The following is a 13014-nucleotide window of genomic DNA, read 5'->3' on the forward strand; positions in this document are numbered from 1 at the left end:
TCAGCTAACCTAACTCCTGCTGACCCAGAAAGTGATCCTATTCAGGAACTCACACTCGGCCCATAAAGCAGCACTGTGTGCATTTACATCCCAAGACGTTCCATCACATCCACTTGACTACTTCTGCTTCTTTCCTCCAGCTGACAGAAAAGCCCTTGAAGATTGAAAATTAGTTCTTTGGGAAATTTTCAGCGTGGATTATAGTAACAGCGTTGCAAAGCTACACTATTTCTTTTATTTCTTATTTCTTTTGTGTGTGTAAATGTAAAAGAACACACGGTATAAAAAAGCAATAGTTTTAGGAATATATTCAAGTCAAAAAACCCCTAAAATGCATGCTGATTATGCCCGTGTTCATTTTGCATATTCATATAGTATGTACTGGCCTCAGGTTCTCCATCTTTGAAAGCTGCAAGGATAACTTCAGTCCGCATTTATCCTTCAAACAGTCAAATTTTTCTCAATTTTCCAATAATACTTAAGCTTTGAATGCTATACAAATTGCAGGCAAGCAGTTCCAGTATTTGAATTCACTAGTAAAAATATTTTATTCCTACATCTCTAATAAAAGCAACGCAGGTTGCATTCTCCAGCCCCCTGCAAAATCTGCGGAATCCTTTCAGTGACTGTCTGTGAGGGAAGTCATTGCTGAACACACTGCTCGCTCTCTGTAATTGTAGCAAAAAACCACATGCACTACTCACCATTTTTTCTCTCTCCAGCTCCAAACTGAAGCGATCTTGTAATTCGACTTGAGTCTGAAGTCTTTTCTTCTCTTCTTCAGCAGCACGAGCAGCTGCTGCTTCCAGTTGCTGGAAGAGAAGGGCAGGGGGCAGGGAGAAGAAAAGAAGGAAAAAACAGTTTGTCAAAACTAAAACATTTTGAGAGAATGGAATTTTATTTAACAATTTTTGTTTTTAACAAAAATGGAAGAAACCTTCAAAAGCATTAACACACCAGCTTTTTTTTTTTTTTTTTAAATGTCTGAGGCTACTCTCAATCTCTAAATATAATTTTTAATCTCATTATTTGCAAGACAATTTTAAATTTACCAGTGAAAAGTCAATTATCAGCCTTGCTCAAGCTTCCTTCGAGTCCCGCTTTGCACAACCAATAGAAATCGCAACATTTCCTTCTCTATCTCATATAGGACAGAAAACTATTACGGAAAACCACATCCCAGGCAGGACTGCACTGGAGTTCCAACAGTGAAAACATGCCAGCATGCACAGAGTTCATAGAGAAACAGAAGTGAGAAGCTCTAAATTGCCATGGGAAAGCAGAAGCGCCACAAACTTTGACTATAATAAGCAATTGTGCTATTGTGAATCACATCCCTTTACCCTTTAACATCCCCTAAATTGCCATGTAAGGTAAATAAAATTCATCACTTGAAATTAGGGGGAAAATTAGCCTAGTCAGAGCTAAGGCCTAGGAAACAGCTGCTGGTACCTTCACGTCTTCTTGCAACTTATTTAACTTTTTTTGCATCTTGATTTCACAAATAAAAATAGTCGTTACGGTTTTTCCTTACATCAGGATTTTGATAGCATGTGCTTTTAGAATGCACAGAAGGTTAGAAATGTACGAGTACCAGCCAAAACTTTACCAATACTGAAAACAAAATAATTCTGTCACAGAATTTTCCTAAGAAACTTAGCTGATATTTCAGAGGAAACAGAAAGCAAGCACCCTTCTTTTGCAATACGCTAAGCTGGTGAAATTGCTTCCACAGACCTTCAGTAAGAGCAGGACACCCACCTTTAGTATTTTTGGAAGGTACCACATTTAAACCATCTTCCCTCACACAACCTAGATGAACTAATGGGATGCCTAAACAATTAAAACCGCCAAGCTAAAACTTTCATTCCTTGACGTGCTTGTGATACCACTCTAGTCTGAAGTAGATGGGAAGAAGGGAAGGAGAAGGCTCCCAGTTTCTGTTTTTAAGCTGTAGAAGATAGTATAGTACAGAATTGCTCTCCTGTGAAAGGCTTAAATGATGCCAGTCTTTTAGTATTCCTCCTCTGCCAGAACATTTAAAAGCATGTAATTGTAGTCAAATCCAAGATGCCTATTTAAGTGAAATTTTCTTTTGATTTCCTTCCCCACTTTGAAATTAAACAAACATTGCCAGTACTGAGCTGAGAGGGCGAACGTGCAGAGTCACAGGCACGGGTGGGTGCTAGGCTTTTGCCAGAGAGCTCACCAAGAAAATACATTGTTTGTCCACTCTTTATCAGCAACTTCCTGCTTAACCCGACGGAGGACTTCAGTTCCTGGCAGGTAAGGTTACTGGCAACAACTATGCCGTTTAGGGGAAAAGTCCCAAATGCTGGGGGCAGGGCAGGAGGGGCAATCAACAGGAACACACCATTCCAGCAGGGGTTAGTTAGCACAGAGTCTCTGAATCCCATGCAAGACCCCAAACTGAAACAGAAAGGGTCCACAAGTTTTGTGCATGCTCTCTTGGTAAGAAAACGTACCTTTCAGTCTGTTCACTGTGTGTATCTATCTCAAAATTCCATTAAAAAAAAAAAAATCTATTTTAGACAAAGACTCTTATTCTTCTGAAATTTTCTACTGCAGGAGCTATCAAAATACAAACCAGTCTCAGAATGCACTTGGGCAGATGCCGCCTAAGTGGTGGCTCACTGCCATCAGGAGCAAATCTAACTCCAAGCTTTCCAGAACAATTCCGTTTCCTGAACCATTTACAAAGCATTTTCCTGGAAGAACATTTTTCTAACTAATCAAACACTTTAAGTTCCTCCAACACAGTACCTCCCCACTAATTCCATTTAGTCAAAGTGCAGTAGTTCATGTCAGAGACCAAACTGCTTTCCTTCAGAAGTCATTTTAATCCAGTTCACTTCAAAAGATGCCTCTTGCCACAACTCTTTAGTTTACCCATTGTGATTTCTACAAAAATCCATGGAGCCTGTCCACATCCTACTGCTCCTTTGGGGTTGCTCTCACGTTATCTTCCGCCCTAACTTTTTCTCCACAAAGTAAACTCAACACAGAGCTCCAGCCCTACGATTTCTGTTAACAGGTGTATTACTTACCAGTAACTTGCAGGTAACACAGGCTATCCTTTAAAGCATATTTTGCATCCTGAATCTTAAACACATGGTAGAATGTAGGTGCTAAAATTAAATTAAAAATTGGTTTTCCACTGTCAGATTCCATTTAAGGCAAACGGAATAATACCCACATCAGCACTGTCAGTGCAAAGGTTAATTAAAAAAAAGGCAAAGTTCTCCTTGCCACAAACTGTGACTTAATGACAAGACTTTTAAAAAGATATGTTTTGGATTATCTTATTTGTTTTCTAGACTCAGCACTTTTCACGTGCTCTCACAATATTTGTAGCTTCCCCCCACCGCAAAGATCATTGAAGTTTTTTTCTAACTGAGGGCTGAAATTAGTTTTAGTTAGTGTTTTTCATTCATGAAAAGCTCAAGTAATGATGCAGACTTGCCCTAAACGGGAATGCAAAAAATCAAATTAATTTAGGAAGGTAGTGAACAGCAGACTCTTTAGACTAAGCACAGAGCAGTGATCTGGACTGCTCTAGCAGCAAGGACTCAGCAGCCGAAACGTTAGGCAGCAGTGGGGAGGGAGGCATTTGATGGTGTTCAAGGCACACTCCTCATTAGAAGGTATCACAGCAATAAATGCCTTAGTAACTCTCCTTGCAAGTCTTTTTAAAAAGACGAGACAGAAAGTTTATCTGGATACTAATGAAGTCTCTGTGGAGAACTATTGCAGAGGTACCAGTTGTTCCAAAGTACAACGATCCATCAGCATGTTCAACCTACTGACAGTGTGTGCACCCACAGCAAAGGCAGTCATTAAACTAAAAAGCTGTCTTTTAAAATAATGTATTCAGCAAGTCTTCTGCTAATACTCAAAGATTTCTAGTCCAATTCTCAGGCTTTTAGAAGTCAATCCAGCACTTGCAAGGAATATACATTTAAACAGTTTGTAAATGGTCGCTATGTGTCTCAGCTCTATACATCTCTCCCAAACTACTCTAATAAAATTATGCCTATACATACTCACAAAATCACTTTGCATCTTTGGAATCTTTGCAAATTAAATTTGTATCTCTGGAAACTCGGTCTGTGTGAAGAGAACAGTTCCCCCACACATACAATTCACATAACTTTGGAAAACTATATAAGAAAAATCTTAATGGAAAGCCCCGAGTTTGACAGACATATCTGACAGAAAAGGAAAAAAAAAGAAAAACCACAAGTAACTGAAAATACTAGACTCTCCAGTCCCCAAACACCATCTGCACAGCTGGGGCTTTCTCCTACACTAGCTTCACAATACCCTTATAAGTACAGGGGACGGGGCTGGGCCACATGAGCTACTCCGAGCCTTCTGAACAGTCCTTAGAGACTGCTGCAGTCAATGCCCAAGGCTTTACTGCAGGCTCAAACAGCAGGGCTGCTTGCTTAGGGTGCCGATGCTGCCATAAGCTCACCTCTTCTGGAGGAGTTCACTCAGTGTCTGACCGCCTGAACAGGAAACAGATGCCTAATTACACTTCAAGAAGCCCAGCTTAAGCACAAAGATTGAGTTTAAAGCTTGAAGGTTAGCAGCTCCCACTCCTACCTTTCGCACGGTCTCCAGTTCCTTCTGCTTGTTCTCGTTGGCCGTTTGCAGTTCTTTCATCTGCCGCTCCAGCTCCTCTTGCTCAGCTAACAGCTTCTGGCGCAATTCTTTTCGTTTTTGGCGTGCTGCTTTGTGGGGTGGGGGGCTCCCCGCTCTCAGCAGGTTTACAGTGGTCTGTATGGCTGGAAAGGAGCACGCAAAACAAAGGGAGAGGAAGAGAACACTGGTGAAGGGAAATGCTAAACTTTCTGGATAGTCTTAGTGAATGAGTACTTGTGGTGTTGTGTTGTTTATTGGGATTTTTTTTAAATGTATTTTTAAATCAGAAATAACTATTGTCAGTTCTCCTAATTCTCCTCAGGCTAGCTGTCAACACAAACCAAAAGTGAAAGACACTTGGCTGTGTGCCACAAGGATAAGGTACGGCAATTCCAATGCATTATATCAATTCCAATATTGATTTCTAACAGGCCACGGACATACAAGTCACTTGTATGCTTAGCTACAAAAAAAACCAAAACACCAAACCAAAAAACTCCAACACTTCCAACACTTCAAGATTTCTTACTACCTAGATTCAGTGACTCTCATCAAGCAGTAAGATGTTAGCTAACATGTACACCACTTACTTCCCTAGATCCAACCTTAAACCGTTTCTTCTTACCGATACTCCAAGGGAAAACTTTCTCCCAGTAAGCTCTCATTCACTTATATTCAGTGAGGAAATATTCAGAGAGCAAAGCGGAGGAGTGGCAGGTGATTTTGATATTTTATTCATCTACTACAGCCATGAGAAAAGATCTCCTTTTGGAACTAAGTAATCAGTCATCATACATCTGACTGGCGCAAGTGAACACACTCGTTAGGTAAAGAGGGAAGTGCCAATGAAAGCGCACGGCTCCAAATATTTTAGTACTGCACATACTTCAATGGCATTGGCAACAGTGGCTTTGCAAGGGCTTCTACCTCACTCAGCAAAAGATGCACGTAACTATCACTCAGCACGTATCTGGGAAGGTCTCACAGGAGGAGTAACTTCACTCTGGGAACAGAAAAGGAAGCCCTACTTCCCAGCCTTATCCTCAGCTCACCAAAGCACGCTACCTCAAGCAAAACTGTGAAAGCAAAGCCAGTATTTCATGATGCTGAAATGAACAAGCTTTCCCTTTCTGCCCAAACGCAACAACTTACAATGTATTCCTCTTCCCTTCCCCATCCCTAGAAGTACAGCCACTACAGAAAAAGCAAACAACAATAATATCCATTTCATTTTGGTTATGGCTGCCTAAATGACAGAAACCGATTCCCCTTATGTGGATCCTTAGTTCTTCCTGAGTCTCAGGCTCCTTAAAGATCCTTTCCGTGTGTGCAAAATGGAGACATCAAAAATCATATGACCAAGAATTTCAAATCCGAGTAAAGCACAGCTGTAAGACTTCAGCTTACCTTAACTTTCACATAACTAAGATTTTTGAAATCTCACCTTGAATCCACTCCTGCTTCTTCTTTTTATCAGAGGCGCTGATCTCAAAGCTTTTATCATGACATTTTATGAGAAAAAGGCATTTCTTTCCATCTTTGTCAGGCAAGGCCTACAATGGGTAACAAAAGGATTGGCTTTGCAAACACTGAAGTCTAAGTTATATTGTCAAGCCCCACGTAAGCAGTTATCTGTTTCAGAGCTACAAATACCAGCACTAAGAACCTTTATTAATAGAGTGTTTATGAACTGTTTATATAGAGTAAAAAAAGCTCCATTAACAAAAGATATCAGGAGTCCATCCCACACACAAAAGGATTAATTCTTATCTTTAGAGACATTCATAGTTTTTGGTGTTTGTTTGTTTGGTTTTTTTTACCTCTACACAACAGTTGCCATCCAGTATGATGTCTCCCTTCTTGTCCTTTAAATCTTCACTTACATAGTAGGAAATAATATTAGGTTTTAGCACAAACCATCGTTCTGTCCAATTTTTCCTTTTGTGACCTTTTTTCAACATATAGCCCTGTAAAAAGCAACAGATCAGCTGAAATGGCCGGCCGCTGTTGAACCGCCTGGTCTTTTGGTTATGTGGCTTCAAGGCCCAATAGAGTACACAGAAAAGTTAGCTCGAGGCCCTAAATACTTCACCAACACACTTCCATTCCTAATACCGGCACACTGGTAATTGTTTAGCCCATGAGAAACTACTCATTGTTCTTCTCTCCGGTTTTTAAGTAACTGGGTCACCTGAGGAACTGAACACTTATTATGTCATTATGTAGTCATTATTATGACTCCTCGGTCCTCTTTGATGACCTTTGCTATTTAATTTTCTTCAGTCAAGCAGAGACATTTGCCATCGCTACGACTCACCTGTAGTACTTTAATGACAGCTGTTATTAAAAATCAGTCCTGTGCAGATGCACGCCCCAGTGACAGATGTGGGCCTGCACCTACGCACTGTAAACCCAGCCTGTTACAGGACGTTCCCAGGGACAAGGCAGAAGCACCTCTGCCCTGGGAGCGGCTCTGCCCTGCCAACACACTCATTTAGCTGCACCCCACCGAAGAAGCGATCCATATAGGATACTTCAATGAGTATGTTAGAGAAACTGATAACAGAGCCATATTCCTTGCCTCTTTATTGGATGGGATATGGGAACGCTGGCGACACCTGGATTTTCCCTTAAAGGAACAGAGTTGTACCTTGATTTAAAGAATGCCAAGATTTCACTCGCAGTATTCTATTTTCCTTGAAAGATGATCCACTCAACTTCCTATATGAGAAAAACACTTGCAAGCCTTATCAAGCCTATTTCAAAAGAAGGAAGAAGCAGCCCATACTTTGCCACTGAGCTTTATACAAATAAAAGAATAAAAATTATAATCTTCTGTAATGACAATACATGGGGCTGGTATCATGATCGAATCATCCAAGTTTGCCTCTATTGAATATTAACATAGCTAAAATATAAGCAGCAATACTAAGTGCAGTTATACTAGTAACCCTGCTATACATTATCCAGCGTGGCTATGGCAATTCAAAAACCATCTCATGGAAAAGGGTGCATAGAGAATGATATAATAATTGGTCATTCTTTCAGGTATTTTATTTGTAGTGATCTTATTGGGGCACTGCTGTGACCTAGTCAGTTTTTAATTTAGAGTTTCAAAGTTTGCCAGTATTTCAGCTATACCTGCCATTTCTGAAACCGTATTCCCCAATCACTTGCATACTTTTGTCTGACTTCTAACTTCAGAAAAAAGTCAAACCACAGATGAAACTGAAACACCTACATCAATATAGCTATGAACAAGGCATACAGAAAGCACTGTACTCGAAGTATTCCAGATTAAGATGATGGAAAAGTTAGAGAGGAGACCAAGGAACATTCTTCTGTAATGGCTTTTAGCTACAGCAATTTTGGATACAAGCAAACAAATAAATGTGCTGTGGCATATTTAAGTCAAAGACATCTTTCCGTACAGGTCTGATAGGAAAAAGAAAAATCAGTTGGACAGTTGGAGAAGCTCTTTTTTTTTTAAAAAAAAAAAAAAACAAACCAAACCAAACAAAAAAAACCCCACCACCCTACACATACAGCTTATCTGTGCCAAGCTTTTCTAGCCAGTTAAATGTGGCCAGAGCCAAGGCCATGCCTATTCCCCTGTGCCATCCCACCCCCTTGCTCCAAAACAGGAATGTGCAGAGAAACAGCTTGCTTTGCCGCCTCCATACTTTGGTCCAAGGTCTGGGTGGTCGCAAGTGCATGTGAAGGACTCCCACAGCTTCACTCTTTCATGCCTTGCACAGCCTAAGTCATAACCAGGTGTTTTTCCCCTTCCTGACATACTGAATTTGCTTTCAGAGCCAAGTCAGACTGATATTTTCCCCTCAAATTTCTGCAAAATCTTTATCTATTCTTTCAATGCATCAGCTGCTTCTCATCTTCCAAAAGGCCACTGACAGCTCCTGGGGATCTTTTCACAGCAACTATCACACGCAGGACACATCTTTCAGAAAACTAAATATCACAAATTTAATTATCGCTGCTACCCTCCATAAGCCTTGGAGATCCAGGATAAGTGTACAATAAAAAGGGTAGTATGACACTGGCTACGATACGACATGTCATTAATTAATACCTTGAGGTAATCATATACTGCAATAAACAGGATGATTCCGTGAATCAACAAGGTATCAGGGTACAAGCTGTGACCGAACCAGATGTCTGTAGGTCACACAAGGAACTCCGTTCTCCATTAGGCCAGTGACTGTCCAGGAGGCGCTGGGCCAAATCTTGACACAAACTATTTTTAAGTGTCAAGGAACCATTCAAAGGCACTCAGACATCCTTGAGAAAGAGGCCCAGCCACCAAAAGAGGAAAGAAAGGAGACAGTAAAAAAAAAAAAGGGGAGGGGGAAGGGGGAAGAGAGAGACACAATGCAGTACCAAAACTGAAAAGAAATCCAATTTCCTCACAAGTTTCAAGTGGAAGGACTGGCCTGACACCGGTTATTTTATTTTCATGGTATTAAACAGCAGAATAACTTCATTTTGCCCTCAACTGACTATGTGTGTGTGTGTGTGTGTGTGTGTGTGTCCAGCCTTCACCTCCAACAGGCAACCAGCAGTTAACAAAAATAGACTTTTGCATTGTTCTGTGGATATTCTGAAAGAATTTCCTGTGCCAAGACCTTCTGATGATTTCTTCAGAACAGCTTAGGAAAGCCTGCCAAGAAAGCCTTTGTTTCTCTCCTCACCAAGAAATCAAAGATGAAAAAAATTCTCTGTCAGGTAAAAGTCAATTTTAAATAGCTCTCTAGGTAAGCTCTGCTGTGACCCCTCAGGTCCCTGGGATATTTATACTTCCCATGAAAGAAATGCAGTTTTTAAAGCCATTCCTAAACTGATAATCCAGCCACTGGAAATCTGAAGAAACTGAAGATTGACAGAAGTTTGCTAAGAACATAAAGGCCAGCATGACTTCTTGTGTTTGAGTACAGGTAAATAAGTTGTCAGTCACGTAGCCTGCTGAGCAGAACAAGAAAGGAGAGCACTCTGGAGCTCTTCTACACCTTTTTGCCATGTTGAAGCAGGGCAACATAGAAGCACACTTTTCAGCTGGAGCAATACCTTTGTCCAGACCCCCTTGTTTGAATACAGAGGTTACCATCTGCACAACTTATATTTGCTACAACGTAACTAGAAAAAAGGCATTTTCAAAGGTTGAAGAGCTTTCACCAGTTTAAGAACTGACAGAGTGTTGCAGCTATTCTGTCAGCTAGCAAGCAGTTGATACTAGTATAAAAAAAGGCTGTATTTTAAGTCAAAGTGCACTTCTTTTACTTTGTAAAAACAAACTCTCCCAACAAGCAACTCATTCATAATACTGAAACAATTACAACAATCTGAACAGCAGCACAATTTCTCTTTTATAAAAACAAGCTCATGTTAAAGAACCCTTATAAGTAATTTACCTAATTTTCCCCTGCTCATTATCCATCAGGTAAAGAAATTTCAGTACAAGTCAAACGTTTTCTAATTACGCAATAAATTGTTCTACTTTAAAACGTCAGTTCTCTGTGTTCTTACCTGTTTGAGTACATCTAATATGAGCTCATTAAAGACTTCGTTGATTGCCATGGACACCGTCTGTCGGTCCATCCCTTTACTAAACTGCCCACTTCCGATGAGATCAATTAGCTCCCATGCAGAAAGACCTTCTCGACTGGTGTTGAGAGCAATCTTATAACGGTCAAACTGCTCTTGCTGCCAGCCTGCTCCCATTGCTTCGGTGAGCTTTTTAAGTAAATATTCAATCTGTACAGGAATACAAACAGAAATTAATCATTTTCAGCAGGCATGGAAATCAAGCGTTTCAGAGCTGTAAGCTAAGCTTCTCTAGAGACTATCATTACTGCTAGATTCGTACATTCACATGTAGGCCCCTAAATGTAGGTGGTTTAATTAGCAAAGATTTTAGGCTCCTGTCTCAGTTGAACTTTTGACTGCCAAGCCCATCCCGCAGCTACTCTCTTCATAGTAAAGAAACAAAGAATTGAACCTGACAGCCTCTTTTAATATTTCAGATTCCTACAGAACACACAGAACACACAGGACCTTCCCTGCAACAGCTTCCAAATCGTGATGACTGAGGTGTGAGAAAGCAAGAAGTTTCAAAAAGTATTCTTGTAAGATAAAAAGCAAACAAATTAGAAAAAATAAGAAAAGATGGCAGTTTGGATATGAAGTGAAACAAAAAACTACCAAGGTATGATCACATATCTTAAGTCTTCATCCGACCCCTCTTCTCTAGCTCTCAGGCACTCCCTCACTGGACACAATCTTGGCAGATGTTTCAAGAGAAGTAAAAGAACAAATTTTTCATGTCCACTTTTATTGTTTCCAAAATAAACTCTCCTTTTCCTTTAATCTTTCATCATTCTGTAAGCATTACCATGCACAGTGTAATAACACTAATAACACTAGTCAAAATAAACACAAGAATGAAAAAGAGGGAAAGAAGGCTGGGTTTCTCCTTTTGTTTGGTTTTTTTTTTAATGTTGTTTTTAAAATCATCAGGTGTTTGCTCTTTAAAACACCCAGTATTTTAAACTAAGCCCATCTACAGCTTTAAGCATATGTAAAATGCTTTTAATGGCTCCTTAAAGAGAATTGGCCAGAGCCTTCCTACAAAGACCTCTACACAACAAGAAACACTTCGAAGTTTCTATGACTGAAGTCACAAGATACCAATTGCAGCGTTTAACGCAGTTTTGAAGACAGACCAAGCTAATGTGGCCTTCTGCTGTTTTGGGTAACGGCTCACTGGGTTTCCTCACCAGCTCTGCAGGCAACCCGACTGCCTTCGGCTACCAGCCAAGGCAGACAGTAAAGCCGCCCGCACCCTCCCTAAGGAGGAAGCCTAGGGAGAGGGTGCACTGGAGCACGCTCCCGCACCGGCCCACCGCAGGGACAGGGCAGCACCCGCTCCCCCAAGGGCCGGCCTTTCTCTCCATCCAGCCACCACAAGGCCAGCACAGAACCATCTCCCGGCAGGTCGCCCTGCAAAGCTGCAGGCCAGGGCTCCTCCCGGCTGCCCCACTTCTCCGCAGGCATGAGGGACGCGACAGGGCAGGAACTGCGCGCTGCCCGGCGGAGCTGGGGAGGGAAAGCACCACGATCCTTTCAGGTTCTCTCTATGCACGTGGAAATAACACAGAGTTCCTTAAGTGCTGCTTTTCTGAAGGTCAGTCCTTCAGGACAGTCTGCTCCACTTCCAGTTTACCTATTTTAGGTGTGGTTTTGGAAACACTAAGTGACTCAGGAGTCTGAATCCCATTATCAAAAACGACTAAGGTGTACAGCATGAACATGCCTCACTGAAAAGCGGCGAAAACCAAATGCTTTCCAGGACTTCATTTTTCTAATAACCAATGCTGGATCACCTCTGTTCCTCAGCACTGCTTGAAAACACAATGTAATTTCTCCTACAGGTAAGAAAAAGCCCAGCTGAGAGAGCCAGAGGATGTTTCACCGCAGAATAAATTAATTTTTCAGCTACAGCTCAGAGTCACTTTCCAGCTGGTCTAATAGGCTTTTGAGCACCTAGCTGTCTCTATGTAAGAGATTTGGGAGTACAAAAAGAAGTGTTTTTTCCCCACACATTTCACCACAAGGACTCCAGGCCTCAAGGTTTTAATGCAGCATATATGCTAATTTTGTGGCTGCTGCTTCTTTCTTGCAGCCAGTACAGGGAAATCCCTTCCTTTCCCTCACATCATAATCAAGAAAGACACAAGCATGTACCAGAACACACTCATCTGGCAAAGCAGTAAATTACCAAATTCACCCTATAGATGGGTGGGCTTTTCTTGCTATTTCAGCTCAGTAACTGTTGTTAGTCTCACAGCGCCTATTCTAGTAGCACATGGACTAATGCTACAGCAAAATGGAGAAGCTACTGAAAGCCACTGCATGGCCTAGAGGAAAGTTCCTGCTCCGTTGAATGAGCAGCAAGCACACATCCCTCCGAGATGTGGCTGTCATATCCTCCTCCTAAAGACTGTCTTAAGAGAAGACAGGCTAGCCAGGCACAGAATACGCCTCCAGGGTGGGTACAGAAGTCGTAGAGAGCATTGTTTTGCATTTCAGCTTCACCGAGTAAGGCATTTAAGTATTTTTAGCTTCTCATGCAATTCTTACTAGCAAAGATATGATCTGAACAGAGGCCTCTGCAAAAATGGCATTCAAATTGTAGACAAGTGCAACTAATACAGGGTACAAGGCTTATGGTAATCAGCAAAGACAACTTTCAGCTCTGTGCTGTGCCCCTCTGCCACCTGAGAAAAGCAAAAGCACCCCCAGAGGAGGGCACACCCGCTTCACCCCCTCCGC

At 41.4% G+C, this 13014-nt stretch overlaps 1 protein-coding gene across 2 annotated transcripts in view; it reads right to left on the reverse strand.

Annotated features, from left to right (window-relative positions):
* Positions 1-13014, reverse strand: part of SWAP70 (switching B cell complex subunit SWAP70) — a 47102-nt gene that overhangs the window by 6521 nt on the left and 27567 nt on the right. For both annotated transcript variants that reach the window (XM_087745454.1, XM_009461456.2), the window contains exons 4-8: positions 10210-10437; positions 6489-6635; positions 6113-6221; positions 4630-4811; positions 705-812 (exon numbers count right to left, since the gene is read on the reverse strand). In XM_087745454.1, coding sequence (XP_087601580.1) covers positions 705-812; positions 4630-4811; positions 6113-6221; positions 6489-6635; positions 10210-10437 — 774 coding nt within the window. The remainder of the gene's footprint in view (positions 1-704; positions 813-4629; positions 4812-6112; positions 6222-6488; positions 6636-10209; positions 10438-13014) is intronic.

This window comes from Nipponia nippon, unplaced genomic scaffold, assembly GCF_047370975.1.
Source record: "Nipponia nippon isolate SJK-2023a ecotype South Korea unplaced genomic scaffold, ASM4737097v1 scaffold_10, whole genome shotgun sequence".
NCBI classification, from domain to species: domain Eukaryota; kingdom Metazoa; phylum Chordata; class Aves; order Pelecaniformes; family Threskiornithidae; genus Nipponia; species Nipponia nippon.